Source organism: Ipomoea triloba, chromosome 2 (genome assembly GCF_003576645.1).
Source record: "Ipomoea triloba cultivar NCNSP0323 chromosome 2, ASM357664v1".
Taxonomy (NCBI): domain Eukaryota; kingdom Viridiplantae; phylum Streptophyta; class Magnoliopsida; order Solanales; family Convolvulaceae; genus Ipomoea; species Ipomoea triloba.
The window spans coordinates 9,911,551-9,928,785 of record NC_044917.1 but is presented as its reverse complement, the minus strand read 5'-3'; the positions used below and the strand labels follow the sequence as shown (position 1 = coordinate 9,928,785).

The following is a 17,235-nucleotide window of genomic DNA, read 5'->3' as shown; positions in this document are numbered from 1 at the left end:
CATGAAAAGGCTCCAAGGCAAAGTTGTGATAGTGACCGGCGGTGCTAGCGGCATCGGGGAAGCGACCGCTCGACTTTTTGCCGATCACGGCACTCGCGCCGTCGTGATCGCCGACATCCAAGTCGAGAAGGGCGTCGCCGTGGCGGAGTCCATCGGCCTCGACAAGTGCAGCTTCGTAAAGTGCGACGTTAGCGAGGAGGAGCAAGTGAAGGCCATGGTAGATTGGACGGTCCAAAAGTACGGCCGGCTAGACGTCATGTTTAGCAACGCCGGCTTGCCGGGCCTCTCTGAGCAGAAGGTCCTGGACCTCAACTTCTCCGACTTCGACCGGGTTTTCCGCGTCAACGCGCGAGGCCCGGCGGTGTGCGTGAAGCACGCGGCGCGGGCGATGGTGGAGGGGAGCGTGAGGGGGAGCATCATCTGCACGGCCAGCGCGTCTGCCACGCGCGGCGGCATGCGGGTAACGTACTACGTCATGTCGAAGCACGCGGTTCTTGGGCTGGTCCGGTCGGCGAGCCAGCAACTGGGGGCCCACGGGATCAGGGTCAACTGTGTGTCGCCGGGGGCGACTCCAACTGCGATGTTTTCTCCCAACCGCGAAGAGGCTTTGAGGTTAGTGGACAAAAATTATGGGCCGCTGATTTGCCTGAAAGGCATAGCGCCAGACGCGAAGCACGTGGCTAACGCCGTCCTGTTCCTGGCTTCCGACGAGTCGGCGTTTATCACTGGCCTTGATTTGGCGGTGGACGGTGGTCTCATTCGTCTAGCCAATCCCGGTTCCAATTCTGGCAGTAATTGATCGAGATAACTAACCATTTCTTGTGGAAGGGATTCTATTTTTCTTAATATCTTTAAAAACTATGCATGATATGGCTTCTTTAAACTATATATGCTACATGTATTCTTCTTGTGTTTTAATTTAATTTGGATTTAATATTTGATTTGAATCTATATTGATCCATGATCTAGAATATTATTGTATGTGAAAGATTTTTATGATATAATTGTGATTAGCTTGTCTTCAATTTTAATGGAAACCCCAAGTACTGAAACACTAGTGGTTTGTCTTGTTTGACCGATCACTGCACCCTTTTCATGGCAAGAATTGGAACTGCAATTTGTTGCCATGTCGAACATCCATTGACTCATTTCAGTTTAAATGCTTCAATCTCAACTCGACTTGCTTGCTTGCTAGTATCAATTCCAGTTTGCAAACCTTGTAGCTATTTCTGCATTTTTGACGAAGAAATGAGATAAAATGATGTGTCAGATGAATGAAGACAGTTAGAAAGCTTTGTGTCACATAATACAACTTAGAGCGAAAATACTCAAAATAGTGAAGAAACTTCAAGGGACAGATCGGAGTACTATATGGAGTAGTAGCTCCGTATCTGACTAGTATATTACATTATTGAGAAATCAGGTTGGTGAAAATTTGTGTAATCAGGAGGATTGACTCAAGTTGTACGTCTTTATTTTTTCAAAAAGTTGTTTACATGATCATGTTTAAATGTGTTAGTCCTAGTTTAGAAATCCATTGAATTTGGCAAGAGTGTAAAAACTATGAGGTGTCCATATTTAAGAAACGCATCATCTCCACACTCTCAAGCTGCAACTCATAAGCAATATTGTCCATAATACCTCAAGCTAAGGCATTTGAATCACAAGATTGTGTTGAAGACTGCTAGCTATTCTATATGCCTTTTTGCATACATCACTCAACGAATCCGGATAAGCTAAAGTGAATTCATGATGATGAGAATGCACAACTCGTTCAAAAGTCAATTTGGCATTTTCTTTTAACTGTGAATTCTAATATAAGAATTATTATTTTTGAAAAAGTAAATTACATACTATTTTAAAATAAAAATATTTACAAGTGTACATACCTCATCAACTTTAGTACATAACTCTACCAGCTTCTTTTGACCAAATAATAAAGTGTTTGAAATGCAGCACCTAAAAAGTTGAACCTCATTGGTGAGGAATGGTACATTTGCACTTCGATGCAATAACTTTTTCTACGCTCATCTTCACTTGAGTTGTATCTAGTACAACCCCGTGAACCTGCCCACTAGTGTAAGTTTTCCCATATGCCACTAAACGTTTAATGGGATCTTCCAAGAACAATTCACATTGTGCCTCTAACTGCATTAATTCTTAATTAAGAATAATATAAAATATTAATAAATAATAATAAGGTTAACTATAAACAATTACTTACCGCCGGTAAATCAGCAAAAGGGTATGGGGAACTAGTGTTTCCACTGTTCGAGTCTAGGTTATCCTCATGCTTTGATTGTGCAGATTGGTGAACATGAGTCTGCATAGAAAGCGGACCCATCCATTTCAAATTACACACTCCCTCGTAGAAAGCACCCGCATTAGGAAATGTCATAGTCATCACTAGAATATTTTTTTTTTTTTACCCAAATAAGTTATCTAAAAAAAAATGAAAAAAAAAACAAAAAAAAAACAATTTACGTGGGGCCACCAACCCATCCATTTCAAATTACACTCTGTCTTAAAGAAAGCGCTCGCATTAGGAAATGTCATCAGTCATCATTAGAAGATATTTTTTTAACCAAATGAGTTATCTCCCAAAAAAAAAAACAAACAAATAAGAATAAAACAATTGGTCACCAACCCATCCATTTCAAATTACACTCTCCTCGGAGCCATTTCAAATTACACTCTCCTCGGAGAAAGCGTCCGCAGGAATGTCATCAGTCATAATTAGGAGATACTTTTTTAACCAAATAAGTTGTTTCCAAAAAAAAGAAAAAAAATAAGAATAAAATAATTTACGCGGGTCCACTAACCCATCTATTTCAAATTACACTCTCCACGGAGAAAGCGCCCGCATTAGAAAATGTCATGAGTCATCATTAGAAGATATTTTTTTAACCAAATAAGTTGTTTCCAAAAAAAGAAAAAAATAAAACAATTTACATGGGGCCACCAACCCATCAATTACAAATTACACTCTGTCTTAGAGAAAGCGCTCGCATTAGGAAATGTCATCTGTCATTATTAGAAGATATTTTTTTACCCAAATGATTTATCTCCAAAAAAAAAAAAAGAATAAAACAATTTACGTGGGGTCACCAACCCATTCATTTCAAATTACACTCTCCACGGAGAAAGCGCCCGCATTAGGAAATGTCATGAGTCATCATTAGAAGATATTTTTTTAACCAAATAAGTTGTTTCCAAAAAAAAAGAAAAAAATAAAACAATTTACATGGGGCCACCAACCCATCCATTTCAAATTACACTCTGTCTTAGAGAAAGCGCTCACATTAGGAAATGTCATCAGTCATAATTAGGAGATTTTTTTTAACCAAATAAGTTCTTTCCAAAAAAAAAGAAAAAAAAAACAAATATGAATAAAATAATTTACGTGGGTCCACCAACCCATCTATTTCAAATTACCCTCTTCTCGGAGAAACCGCCCGCATTAAGAAATGTCATGAGTCATCATTAGAAGATATTTTTTTAACCAAATGAGTTGTTTCTGAAAAAACGAATAAAAAACCAAATGAATATAAAACAATTCACATGGGGCAACAGACCATCCATTTCAAATTACACACTCCCTCGAAGAAAGCCTCCACATTAGGAAATGTCATCAGTCCATCACTTGAATATATTTTTTAACCAAATGAGTTATCTCCAAAAAAAATAAGAATAAAACAATTTACGTGGGGCCACCAACCCATCCATTTCAAACTACACTCTATCTTAGAGAAAGCGCTCACATTAGGAAATGTCATCGATCATCATTAGAAGATATTTTTTAACCAAATGAGTTTATCTCTAAAAAGAAAAAAAAAAGAAAAAAAAAGACATAAGAATAAAATAATTTACGTGGGGTCACCATCCCATCCATTTCAAATTACATTCTCCTCGGAGAAAACGTCCACATTAGGAAATGGCATCAGTCTAGGAGATATTTTTTTTAACCAAATAAGTTTTTTCCAAAAAAAAAATAATAATAAAACAATTTACATGGGGCCACCACTGAGCTACGTATGCAATAAGCCCAAGCAAACTTATATGTACATGGGCACCCTTTCATGAATTTTATTTGAAATCTATCCCTGAAACATAGACTCATAGAGTAACACATACAAATTTAAGATTTTGTTTATAATGGAAGACGGGAAAGTGAATGAGACATCAAATTCTTGCATGAAGAGGTTCCAAGGCAAAGTTGTGATAGTGACCGGCGGTGCTAGCGGCATCGGGGAAGCGACCGCTCGACTTTTTGCCGATCACGGCACTCGCGCCGTCGTGATCGCCGACATCCAAGTCGAGAAGGGCGTCGCCGTGGCGGAGTCCATCGGCCTCGACAAGTGCAGCTTCGTAAAGTGCGACGTTAGCGAGGAGGCCGGAGCAAGTGAAGGCCATGGTAGATTGGACGGTCCAAAATTACGGCCGGCTAGACGTCATGTTTAGCAACGCCGCCTTGCCGCCGGGTCTCTCTGAGCAGAAGGTCCTCGACCTCGACTTCTCCCTGTTCGACCGGCTTATCAGCGTCAACGCGCGTGGCCCGGCGGTGTGCGTGAAGCACGCGGCGCGGGCGATGGTGGAGGGGAGCGTGAGGGGGAGCATCATCTGCACGGCCAGCGCGTCTGCCTCGCGCGGCGGCATGCGGGTTACAGACTACGTCATGTCGAAGCACGCGGTTCTTGGGCTGGTCCGGTCGGCGAGCCAGCAACTGGGGGCCCACGGGATCAGGGTCAACTCTGTGTCGCCCGGGGCGACTCCAACTCCCATGATTTCTCCCAACCGCGAAGAGGCTTTGAGGTTCGTGGACAAAATTTATGGGCCGCTGATTTGCCTGAAAGGCATAGCGCCAGACGCGAAGCACGTGGCTAACGCCGTCCTGTTCCTGGCTTCCGACGAGTCGGCGTTTATCACCGGCGTTGATTTGGCGGTGGACGGTGGTCTCATTCGTCTATCCAACCCCGGATCCAATTCTGGCAGTACTTAATTAGTTGAGATAGATAACCATTTCTGGCCTGGTGGAAGGGATTCTATTTTTCTGAATATCTTTAAAAACTATGCATGGCTTCTTTAAACTATATATGCTGCATGTATTCTGATCTTCTTGTGTTTTAATTTAATTTGAACTTAATATTTAATTTGATTTGAATCTATTGATCCATGATCTAGAATATTATTGTATGCAAAAGATTTTTATGATATAATTGTGATTAGCTTGTCTTCAATTTTTGTTTCTTCTGGAGATGACAATCACTATGTTATTGCAATCGGAAATTAAAGGGAAATAACAGTACGAAAATAAGAGAGTAACGACGGGTAGCGGTGGAGATGGAGGAGAAAACAGTGAATGCAGACGTGAAGAATTGAAAACCAAGGACGAGAGCACTTCAATAGACTAGTTGATGTACTTTTTTTTGAGTACTACTGACTCTGTTACAATGTAGTATCTGTTCATAGCTACTTTCTCAACCTGCCTCCACTGAGGCTCATCCATGTGAGAGTGTTTTTCGGAACACCGGGTGCCACTAGACCACAAGGTCTTTGGCAATCATAACTAGTTGATGTACTTAATTACTAAAACTTTTTAAAATTCAAAAATCTAATTGATTTTTTGGGGATTACCTATTTCAACATTTTCCTTTATCTTTCTAAAATTTAAAAATAACTTTTTACATTTTTAGTCCCACAACTATAGTGACACACTATCAGGATTGGTACACAACTTTAAAACTTGCAATTTTGGTCTATGACTATTGTTTTTGTTGTAAAAATGGTCATTTCGATGGATTTTTCGTTAATTTCTCGCCAAGAAAAAAAAATTGACGGATTTTTCATCAATTTCTCACCGGAAAAAAAATCCCCTTTCAAGTAGGGCTAAAATGAACATTTACATTGTTGACTTATTATTCTGTTGACCAAAGTGCGAAAAATTCAAACAAAAAAAAAAGACCAATTGCAAGAGGAACCCTAATATGCTCTCATCTCTTCAAAACAATTACGAACAAGAGGAAAACATCAATTGCCATCTTCAAATTTAACAATTAATTTATTTTTAAAGAATTTTTTCATTCTAAAAATTTTTGACAAATGGTTATATCAAATATTTAACCTTTAAAGTTAAACTAAAAAATAAAAATAATTTTAAATTTTGTACATAATTTTACTAAGATTAAATTTGCTACATATATTTTTAGAAACAAATTAGTTTTAACTTTAATTTAGTTTACCAAAATCAAAATAATTTTGGAATCCAGGCTGACGCGATCGCATGCTTTTTAGAAATTATGAATTAGTTTTGTTTTTCTGGCAATGGATGACTTGTTGAAGATGACAATCGATGTTTTTCTCTTGCTTGTAATTGTTTTGATGAGATGAGAGCATATTAGGATTTCTCTAGCAATTGAGTTTTTTTTTTTTTTTTTTTTTTCGCACTTTAATCAGCATAATAACATGCCAACAACGATAAACAATGTAAATATCCATCTTAACCCTGCTTGAAAGTAGAATTTTTTTTCTAGCAAGAAATTGACGAAAAATTCGCCAATTTCTTTTCCAGTGAGAAATTGATGGAAAATCCGTCGGAATGACCATTTTTGCAACAAAAATATTAGCCGTGGACCAAAATTGTAAGGTTTGAAAGTCGTGGATCAATCTTGATAGTGTCACTGTGGTCGTGAGACTAAAAGTGCAAAAAACTCAATTTAAAAATAATGTAAAAATTTTTGAAAGTCGAACATTCCTTCATATATGTGCTCAATTAGCACTTCTGTGGCTCTCCTTGAGGAAACGTCACATGATCGAACTCCGATGGTTGGGTATTACAACTGATAGAGAAAATATATTGAACAGATAGTACACTGTAATAAAGTCAATAGTACTAAAAAAAAAAAAAAAAAAAGTCAAATAGACCCTTGAACTTTAGGCAAAAGTGCAATTAGACCCTTGAACTTTAAAAAAGTGCAATTAAACACTCAAGCTTGTTATTTTAGTGCATATAAACCCAATAATCGATTATTCACCTGAAATAATCGATCATTAAGATTCTGTGATATTTTCAATACTAATTTCGCCGAAAAAAATTTCGCCAACAATAAAAATTTTAAAAAATAAAATAAAATCAAGTGTCCTAACCGGAGAAGACAATCGGCCGATCGTCTTCTCCATCAGAGAGTCGCCTTCTTCGGTGGATAAGTCGACCAGACTCGTCACCGAAACCACCGGAAATTGCATCTTATGTTTTTAATGGTGGTTAGCAACGGTCAACGATGGTCAGCGTCGATAATATTACCGGCAATCTGTTGGTTATATATAAATTGAACTTATTTAACGCATTTTGATAAATTTGAGTGTTTAATTAAATTTTCTTTAAAATTTAAAGACCTAATTAAACTTTTGCCTAACATTCAAGGGCCAATTTGACATTTTTCTTCAAAAAAAAAAAAAAAAAGTCGCACATCCCTTGTTTGGTTTGTTAAAAAGAAAAAAAAAATGAAAAAGAAAAAGAAAAATAGTATATATACATGTGGAAAAAATGTTACAAACACGTATCACGTATGCGGCTTTGGCAAGGAATTCGGCGCCCTCCCTCGCTAGCCCACCCCAATTCTACGGAGAAAAATCAAATATTTACCGAAACGACGAGGAAATTTTCGGCATTCTGGTACCATGGTATTCTTCGATCCTCTAATTTTCATATAATTGTTTGAAGTAATTGATATGGTGGATAATGTTGGGTTGTTCTTCAGATTAAGAAATTTTGTTTCTTTCTTCATCTATTTATCATCTTTGTATGTTTAGTGATTCATGGAGCTAAAAATTGCTTAGTTGCCTCCATTAATTTTTAGTTTTTACTTTTTTCTGAATTTTCATTATATTATTTCCTATTATTTGTTCTCTTCTTTTACCTCACTCAGAAAATAAGCTGCTAATTTGTAGATGAACATAGAGGAAATTCATAACTAAAGTTTAATTTTTTGCTTTACATTCCATCGCCACTAGTGACTGCCTGTTTATACAACCAGGTTACTGTTGCACTGCTTAACTTGTCTTGAGTGCTTAGTGGTCAAGCTCCTCTTGAATTGTTATTGGCCTTGAGAAGGTCTATAAAGTAGATCACTCATAGAAAGTGAATACCAAAAGAGGCTGAAGATTTTAATGGTTGGTGGAGGGGGTGAAACTTTAATGTTTTAAGAACAGTAGCTTTTAAAAACTTAGGTTTTGGAAGATGGATGAAATTTTCAATGCACTAAATTTATTAATCTGAAAGGTCAGGCTATTCCAAGAGGCCAGCATTTGCCATAGTTCTCTGCACACCACAGTGAGGAGAATATGCATCATTTTCCTAGCTATGGGGGTTTGGGTATAGCGCATAGGCTTTCCATCGGTTTTACGTATATGAATTGGAGAATCATGAAGTGGCTTTCTGTTATTTGTATGTGTAAATCTGATCTTTTTGCCTTCTCTGAAATGAAATCGTTCTTTTTGTTGAAGACATAATGGAGCATTATCAGGGGCATTATCAGCAATGGAGTATTATAATATTAGCTAGATAATGTAGTATTAGCTGGGTAGTGGAATAGTGGAGTATTATTAGCAATAATGCTCAGATTTTTAGGCCTCTTGTCTGATTTCTCCTAGTATATATATGTGTACCAATGTATGAATGTAAACACACTGAAATGAAGTAAACAAGAGAGTTTAAGCTACTGCATTTAGTTTCTTAACATGGCATCAGAGCTCAGGGAATGAGCAGTGTCGGAGAAGGGTGGCTGCGCAGGAAGAAGACNGAGAAGCCGCACCGTCGTCGGAGTTGTCACGCGCCCTCACGCGCCACCGCCGGAAGCTGCTCGCCGATCCACGCGCCGGCGCGTGCGTGATTTTCCGACGATCTTTTCGGCTGCCGATTGTAACAGTGGGCTCGGCGTGATGAGTAGGGTAGACCTAGATGATCAGGCAGACAGTATGAGTAAGAAATTTTGCTAAGGTACTCTCCAAAATTTGTCAGGCACTGTGTACGTGAACTGTGCAGTGGTGGGTTGTTCACATTTGATATTCTCCAGGTCTGTCTCTTCTGATATTCTCCAGGTCTGTCTCTTCTCCTTATTTATTATGGCTGAAGCAAGGAATATTACTGTGGTATCTACACCATCTAAATTAATTGATGTGGTGCTGGCTGCTGATGGGTCTAATTTTGTTGAATGGAAATTTTTGGTTAAAATTAATTTAGATGGAATGGGTAAAGGTGACCATTTAGATAAAGATTGTCCTTCGGGTAATGAAGCTAAAAAGGTGTGGGAAGCAGACGATAAAGCTTTGTTATCAAGGATAATTAACTGTATTGATAGGAAAGTAATTTTATCAATGCAACATTGTACTACTGTTAAAGAAGTATGGGAGTTAGTTTCTGAATGGTTTAGTGGGTCAAGTAACTTGAGGAAATTGTATCAGTTGTCTCAAGATGTTTATCGACCTAATCAAAAAGATAGAAATCTGAGGGATTACTATTATGATTTCAAATGTTTAAGTGAAGCCTTGTGTACTGCAATACCCATCACAACTGATGTGAAGCAAATGAAAGCACAACGTGATCAGTTAATCACCTTTAGTTGGATTTCTGGGCTTAACAAAGAATATGATGTTCTTAGGTCACAATTACTGGGAAACAAGGAGTTAGGGTCATTGGACCAAGTATTCTCTCAGATACAGAATGCAGCAGTAAATATTGACAATAATGAACTTTCCGAAAAGAGTGTTTTTGTATCACAGGGAAGCAATGGTGGAAGAAGTGCATTTGTGTCGCAGGGGAGTTATACTTATGAAGGGTATAACAATCGAGGTGGAGGAAGTCGCCATCGGGGACATGGTGGCCTTGGAAGAGGTCGTGGAGGAGGTCGTGGAGGACCAAGAGTATGTTTCAATTGTGGGGAACCAGGCCATTTCCGAAATCAATGTCCTAAACCACTCAGGCATCAAAGATTTGCTAACACAACTTCTGGGACTGAAGGGCATACGGTGGTTATGACAGATGAAGAATTAGCGGCATTCAATCAATTGAAGGCAACCACTTCTATGCAGTCTCCATCCCAATTTCCATCCAATCAACCATCTTCCGCAACCTTTGTGCAAACAGGTAACCCTGTTGCATGTGTGTCTTCTTCATCTACACAGTGGGTTATTGACTCGGGGGCTAGTGACCATATGACAGGTAATCCTAATGTTTTCTCCACATATTTTCCTTCTAAACCTGGGCATACGGTTACTCTAGCAGATGGGTCATTTGTTCCAGTTTTTGGTAGGGGTAGTGCTGATGCAACCTCATCATTACCCCTATCATCTATATTATACCTTCCAAAGTTTCCATTTAATTTACTTTCTATTAGCCAAATCACACGAACTTTGAATTGCTTTGTCTCATTTTTTCCGGGATATTGTATATTTCAGGATCTTTTGACAAAGAAGATTATTGGTAAGGGGAAGGAAGTTGGAGGCCTATACGTATTGGAGCAGTCTATATCTCCGTCTAAGGCCATGTTGAGTGATACCTCCCCTTTCCAGTTACATTGTCGGTATGGTCATCCACCACTATCAACCCTAAAGAAGCTCTTTCCTGGTTTAGAGTCGTTGTCTACTCTGCAGTGTGAGTCGTGTGAGTTTGCTAAGCATTGTAGGGTTTCCTACCCTCCTCGTGTCAATAACAGGGTACGATCTTTGTTTGAACTTGTTCATTCTGATGTTTGGGGTCCTTGTCATGTTACAGGGAAGAATGGGTTTAGATATTTCGTAACTTTTGTGGATGATTTCTCTAGATGTACATGGTTATATCTTATGAAGTCTAGAGATGAGTTATTTACTATCTTTTGTAATTTTTGTGCTGAGATCAAAACCCAGTTTAATAAAGTTATTAAGTGTGTGCGAAGTGACAATGCCCAAGAGTATTTCTCTAAACCATTTTCCAATTACATGAGTCAAAATGGGATAGTTCATCAGTCATCGTGTGTGTATACCCCTCAGCAAAATGGAGTGGCAGAAAGAAAGAATCGTCACCTGTTAGAGGTAGCTCGGGCTATTTTGTTTCAAATGAGAGTGTCTAAGGTCTTTTGGTCTGATGCGGTTCATACTGCATGTTTTCTTATCAATCGGATGCCTTCATCTGTCCTTCAAGGTCAAATTCCTTATTCTTTTGTGTATCCGACAGAACCCCTTTTTCATCTCCCTCCAAAAATATTTGGGTGTACTTGTTTTGTCCAGGATGTTCGTCCTCAAGTTGGGAAACTTGATCCGAAATCACTTAAGTGTTTATTCCTAGGGTACTCGCATACTCAAAAGGGATATAGATGTTACTCACCTGACTTAGGGCGATATTTAGTGTCAGCTGATGTTACGTTCTTTGAAAACATGGTGTTTTCTAGGGGTGTTGGATCATCTGAATGTGAGTCTAATCTAGATNTGAAGACATAATGGAGCATTATCAGGGGCATTATCAGCAATGGAGTATTATAATATTAGCTAGATAATGTAGTATTAGCTGGGTAGTGGAATAGTGGAGTATTATTAGCAATAATGCTCAGATTTTTAGGCCTCTTGTCTGATTTCTCCTAGTATATATATGTGTACCAATGTATGAATGTAAACACACTGAAATGAAGTAAACAAGAGAGTTTAAGCTACTGCATTTAGTTTCTTAACACTTTTTAACTTCCTTTGATACTTTGATAGCTAGTTCCACACCAACTTATGGAATGTGTTTCTGACTATTCTTTACTTTCAATACTTTCTCATCAGTGGACTTTCTAGCAGTATAAGAATCCATCTGAGATGTTTTACCTATCATGTTTATTATTCAATGGTTAAACACTTAAACCAACTTTTCTTTCTTTGTTTATTTTTATCTTTTACCTTTCCTTGTGATTTTTTTTTTTTTAAAATTGTCTTGTTATGTGTTATAGAACTTTTGATGTTGGTTATAAGTATATAGATTTTATTTAATTGTGCTAAATTAAACGATACAATAAATTGTGTTGTAAATAGCTTAAAGTCAACTCTTGTTAGACCTGTTGGCGTTAGAAATTTCTCATTGCTTTTGGTAAAGCAGAACTAAGCAATGTCCTCTTTCATGACAGGAAAAGGAAAGTACATTTGATCACCGATTTCAGCGCACTGATCAGTGGATGCCTGTTTATTCCTGGTTAGAGTCACTTGATACAGATGATGTGGTAAAATCTAAAGACATTTTAGAATGGCTTACTGAGAATGCAGAAATCAGAGAACAGTTATCCTCGAGGCATTCACGTTACCATTTGATGCATTACATTAAAAAGTGTCATGTGAAAATTCTAAAGAGAAAGGGGAAGAAGGTACTTTTAAGATTTAAAATATGTTTTCAAGTAATTCTAGTGTTGCTTTGGCTTTATTCCAGTCCCTCTTCAAGGTGCTGGAGGCGAAGATGCATGTTTAGTCAATTGTCACCTGATTGGATTATCTGACTGTACCATTCATTCTCATAAGATCTATTTGATTTCATAATTCTGAGTTATGGGGTCTTTGATCTTCAAGCATTTGATGTACCCGATAAAAGTGAGTTTCCAAGAATGTAGAGAGTTAGTATTGCCAACTTGTAGCTCCAATTGCCAATTTTTCTTGAGCAATTTGTGGGTTAATCTAAAATGCATTAGAGGCTGATATTTTTTTTTTTGGGTGTTTATTTCACTTAGACCCCCTGAGGTTTGGTCCAGTAACACTTGAGTGTCAATCAATTTCAAGAATTCCACTTGCAACCCTATCAACACTCGAAAAGTGTTTTCTCCTTTTTCCTAGAAAAATCTTCCATAATCTCTGGTAATGGAAATTTTAGGAGTGTAGTGGAAAATAATTACAGTATCTAATATGGACCATTGTGAAACTGAGAATAAAATCATTGGGTTCAAATGTAATTAATAAATGGACTTAGAGGTCCAGTATTCATGCCAGGGGTCTAATTGAAAGCATATAATCTTTTATGATCTCATTTTTATTCCAGTATGTGAAACTCTCATAGTTATGGAATTTCACACTGTTTTTAGTTTTTTACTATGTTCCTCTAACTAATGGTCCTTCATGATTATCAAGCTACTATGTTCCTCTAACTAATGAATTATTGGTCCTTCATGATTTTCAAGCTATCCGTGACAGTTAATGCATTTGCAGTCTATCAATATAGTTGCATTGCATGTTTTTGATGCAGTATTTTAGAACACCCTATGCCCTGTTAGAATTAAACAAGTTATATGCATTACTACATTTTTATTTCATTTGCAGGTATTGACATTCAGTAGCAGTGTGCGCTCAGCAAAATTTCTTGAAAGTAGGGAAGAGAAACAGCCTGCTATGATCCAGTGTGCTGGTAATCTCTTTTACTTCCTGGTTTGCACTGCATTGTGTATCATAATTTGTTGAAATTATCATTCCAGTGCCAATATGAAAATGTTGTGTTAAAATTTTCTTAGATTATTTTTTATTGGTACAGAAATGGCACCTTGAAGAGACTAGCTTGAATAAGTTTTTGACAATAGTACAGAAAAAATAAGTATTTCTCAAGAAAAGAAGTGACAAGAGTCAACAAAAAGTCCATAGCTAGTTGAAGTCCCGAAAGTGAGGAAGAGTGAGGGGTGGGGGGAGGGGGAGGGGGTGGGTAAATTAGGATATTTTAGAATATATACCTTAATTGATGAGGGATGATATTTTTCTTTGTTTCACTTTTTTGCACTTAAGATTGAGTAATGTGAGGATATCAATCAAGCAATAGCATACACGCACAATAAGCAAATAGTAAGTTAGTAATGTGCAAGCAATAGAAGACACCCTAATTTTATAGTGGTTGGCCTTCTTGCCTATATGCATTACCTAGAGACTCAGAATTTTGCATTCCTCTATCTTTCTGCCCTCTTCAAGGTTTGTGGGTGCCAGAACCAAATTCAAAAAACATTCCTTTCTTGATGGGATACACCCAAGAGGCACCTCTGCCTTAAAATTCGAGTGGTAGTCTGATTTCTTCAGCCACTGTTCAATATTCAAATGGCTGGCCATTCAAGAATGCCCTGCTAGCTCAAGCAATGCATCCCATCAGCCAAGAGGATGTTCCCCACTATAATAGAGGCTATGGGCAGTCCAGAATAATCGTACATGAACTTCCATAGTCATAAATCTTTAGTGTGTACCAAGAGGTTATCTTTTTAGGTTCCTCTTTGTAATGTCCTCTTTATTATCAATAAATGCATTTTTTTAACCTTTGTTTGCCAAACACAACTGATTTATACTTAGTTTGCTTCTGTTTCATAAAGGTTGTGTAAGGCTGGTCTAGCAAGCCTTGGGGGGAAGGTTGGAAAATCAGCCCATATCTGTTATAACCAACCACAAATTTATGGTGGGATTAACTTATCCCTTTACTCCAATCAATGCAACTTTCCTTGAGCACAAGGATTAAAGATACATTTGCAAATATCTTCAATGGAAGCTCTATAGATTCAGCTTCGATTGATAAGGAGTTAAGCTCAAAAGAGACTCAATCTAATTGTCAGAAAAATGATAGGAAAAGAAAAGTTTGAGTGTGAAGCTTTTTATGCAATATAAAGAAGCTCTGAAAAGGTATTCAGAAGAAATGCAGCACCTTCTTAGCAATGAATGAGAAAGAAGAGGATTTAAATGCTTTGAGTGCTTAGGATGAAAAATATTTAATGCTTTATCAACAACTTTTCAAAATAAATGCCCTAAAACCGACCTTTTATATGGGAGAGTTGGGAGAAATTAGATTTTTTCAGAAGTTATGACCGTGCTATGCAATAAGGTAGTTGGGAGTTTTAACGGAATTAAAAATTCTGAGAATTTCCTAATGGATGCACTTGCATCTGTTGCAACCGTGCTTGTTAGTATAAATTTAAAAAATTACTGATGGGATACCCATAGATGCTTGATGGTTTATCTGCTGTTTAAAGAAGATGCTATGACATGAACATGATTACCATGAAAGCAGGTGCTGCCATTGCGTCTTTTAGTTCAAAATCTGAAGAACATCCTTTTTGAAACCAAGACTCAAATTTGTTTTGAAAACATTTGGCTCTAAAAATGTTTTGAAACTTGGACTTTAGATTGTTTTGAGCTGAGATGAGCTTTTTCAAGATAAAGCCATTTTCCAATATAAATACTTATCCTGTCTCAATAAGTCTCCATACTAAAAGTGGATTGGGATATCCTTCACACTTAAACATAATCATTAGTTACATTATTTGTTGATATAAAAACCAAGATTGTTTAGGCACCATAGTAGCGACATTTCTCAATATAGAAGTGCATGGATATGTGACCCTTTCTTCCTTTAAATCCTGCTGTTTTGTTTATCCTTTTATATTTCATTTCTTCTGACTCTGCCTGCAAGGGTTCCATGTATCATCACTCTCCAATTTGAAGGTACTTATTTAGTTGTTAGCACCATAAGTACCAACAGCAGGCTTTCCAATGGGAGAGTGCTGGCCATTAAAGTATTAGTACTAACAGGTAAAACGTAAATTTGCCCTTTTTTCTTTCTCTGATCTCATTTTGGGCCCTCAAATTTGTCTTTACAGTGTTTTATGTTAGAAGCATTTTTCTTTTCTTCTGGGTTTGAGGAGAGGCTGCATTGGAAGAATATAGGGGAGAGCTGACATTTGATTGGATGAAAATGGTAATTTCTCATGGATGTAATATGGTAGGCTTTAGGTTTGATGACTGTCAGTAGTGGATTAGTGGTTGGGGTGAAAAATGGTTGCAATACAGTGGATACAGCAAGATATGAAATCACTTTGAATGTTTGACCATTTAGATCTCTTTAAGGTTAAATCTTCTGACTTTGGAAGTTAGGTGGTGATGGAATGCTTGTTTGTGGTTATATTCCTACAGCTAAAGTTATACGATGCTCGAAGTTCATTTTCATTTACAAGGCTAAAGAAGTCATGGCACCATCATTTCCTTTGTCATATGGAATGCTAATTTTCCCTTTCTTTTTGCCCTTTCACTAACTGTCTACTAATGATATACATTTTACAGGCAATAGTCTAAGCAGCCTACCAAAAGACAGCGAAATCTATAAAACAAAACAAGCTGAAGCTATTCGGAAATATGAACTGTGAGACAATGATCTTATAACTTATTAATTATCGGTCCTTCTGGACTTGGAATTTATTGCATAATGTACAGTTCGCTGACTTGATTTTTAACCGGGATTATTTCAGTTTATTGGAGTTCGAGAAACAACTGTTGGGCGCCTTCCCGAGCGAGAAAATGTAATCAGGCATGGCTCCCTAGTTTACTTGGGTAGCAATTTGGTGTGGCTTTGGCTTTAGTTTTATGATATGATGTAGTTCTCTTGTTGGCCAGGCTAATCCTTTATCTTAATGGTGCAAATTTTCTCTGTAAATGTTTTTTTCCTGTTAAACAGTTTAACACCCCTACTCCCCTAGCACCAAGGAAAAAAGAACTCTCTTTAGGAGTGTTGGCAACTTGGATTCTGGACCTTTTTGTCTCATAATGTGAGGAAATATTTTGTTGATGTTATTGAGGCAGCTTTGTCAATTGTTATACCATGGACCAGAGTTCATACTGCATTGTGAATCACAATACAAAAATTATGTATCTTCAGTTAACATATTTTGTACCTACAGTTAATCGTTTCTGTACATGTAAACAAATAACTTGATAATTGCCGACACATAATATGATAACTACAGGTATAGAAATTGTCAACTATAGGTACAAAATGTGTTAACTACATATAACTGCGAATATAGATTCTGAATATTATTTTTGAATTAGGGTCAAAGTAGATTCTGGTCCATGGTATAATCTACTTAGTTTTGTTGAGGTGCAAATGTGTTGAATTTGGTCTGCGAGCTATTCAGGCTGGGCCTGGTTTTGATGTGTTCAGCTCCAACTCATGTCACCTATCAACATATATTCTGGGATTTGATAAGTGATAAATATTGAAGATACTACCCCAATGGCTATTTTGTCAATCACTATATTCTGTATGGATTTCTGATACGAGTTTGTTTTTTAGAGGGTGTTTGGTACTTTTTCATCAATTAAATTCTTGGGAAATGTTTCCAAGGAATATATTTAATGGGAATAACTTTATTGAGAAAATTAATTAACATGTTTGGTGTTATTTTAGAAACATAACAATTAAATTATCTGAAAAATTAATAAAATGTTTGATTC

At 37.3% G+C, this 17,235-nt stretch overlaps 2 protein-coding genes and 1 pseudogene across 2 annotated transcripts; all 3 read left to right on the top strand.

The window, feature by feature from the left end:
• The first annotated feature begins 1 nt into the window (after nucleotide 1).
• On the top strand, nucleotides 2–799 carry LOC116010720 ((-)-isopiperitenol/(-)-carveol dehydrogenase, mitochondrial-like). Its single transcript, XM_031250233.1, has one exon. It carries the CDS (start codon nucleotides 2–4, stop codon nucleotides 797–799), a length of 798 nt encoding a protein of 265 aa, XP_031106093.1.
• Nucleotides 800–4,194: 3,395 nt separating this feature from the next.
• Nucleotides 4,195–4,999, top strand: LOC116010719 (annotated as a pseudogene).
• Nucleotides 5,000–7,567: 2,568 nt separating this feature from the next.
• Nucleotides 7,568–16,643, top strand: LOC116010407. Its single transcript, XM_031249807.1, has 5 exons — nucleotides 7,568–7,680; nucleotides 12,132–12,365; nucleotides 13,306–13,390; nucleotides 16,066–16,144; nucleotides 16,251–16,643. The coding sequence occupies exons 1-5, from the start codon at nucleotides 7,678–7,680 to the stop codon at nucleotides 16,303–16,305; spliced, it is 456 nt and encodes a 151-aa protein (XP_031105667.1). The 5' UTR covers nucleotides 7,568–7,677; the 3' UTR covers nucleotides 16,306–16,643.
• Nucleotides 16,644–17,235: the final 592 nt, after the last annotated feature.

Bases quoted from the DNA above. Each gene is read 5' to 3' on its own strand.
- LOC116010720 (XM_031250233.1), top strand. From the start codon at position 2: ATGAAAAGGCTCCAAGGCAAAGTTGTGATAGTGACCGGCGGTGCTAGC.
- LOC116010407 (XM_031249807.1), top strand. The intron at 13,391-16,065 runs GTAATCTCTTTT...TACATTTTACAG, and splicing joins TGCTATGATCCAGTGTGCTG to GCAATAGTCTAAGCAGCCTA. The intron at 16,145-16,250 runs GTGAGACAATGA...GGATTATTTCAG, and splicing joins GCTATTCGGAAATATGAACT to TTTATTGGAGTTCGAGAAAC.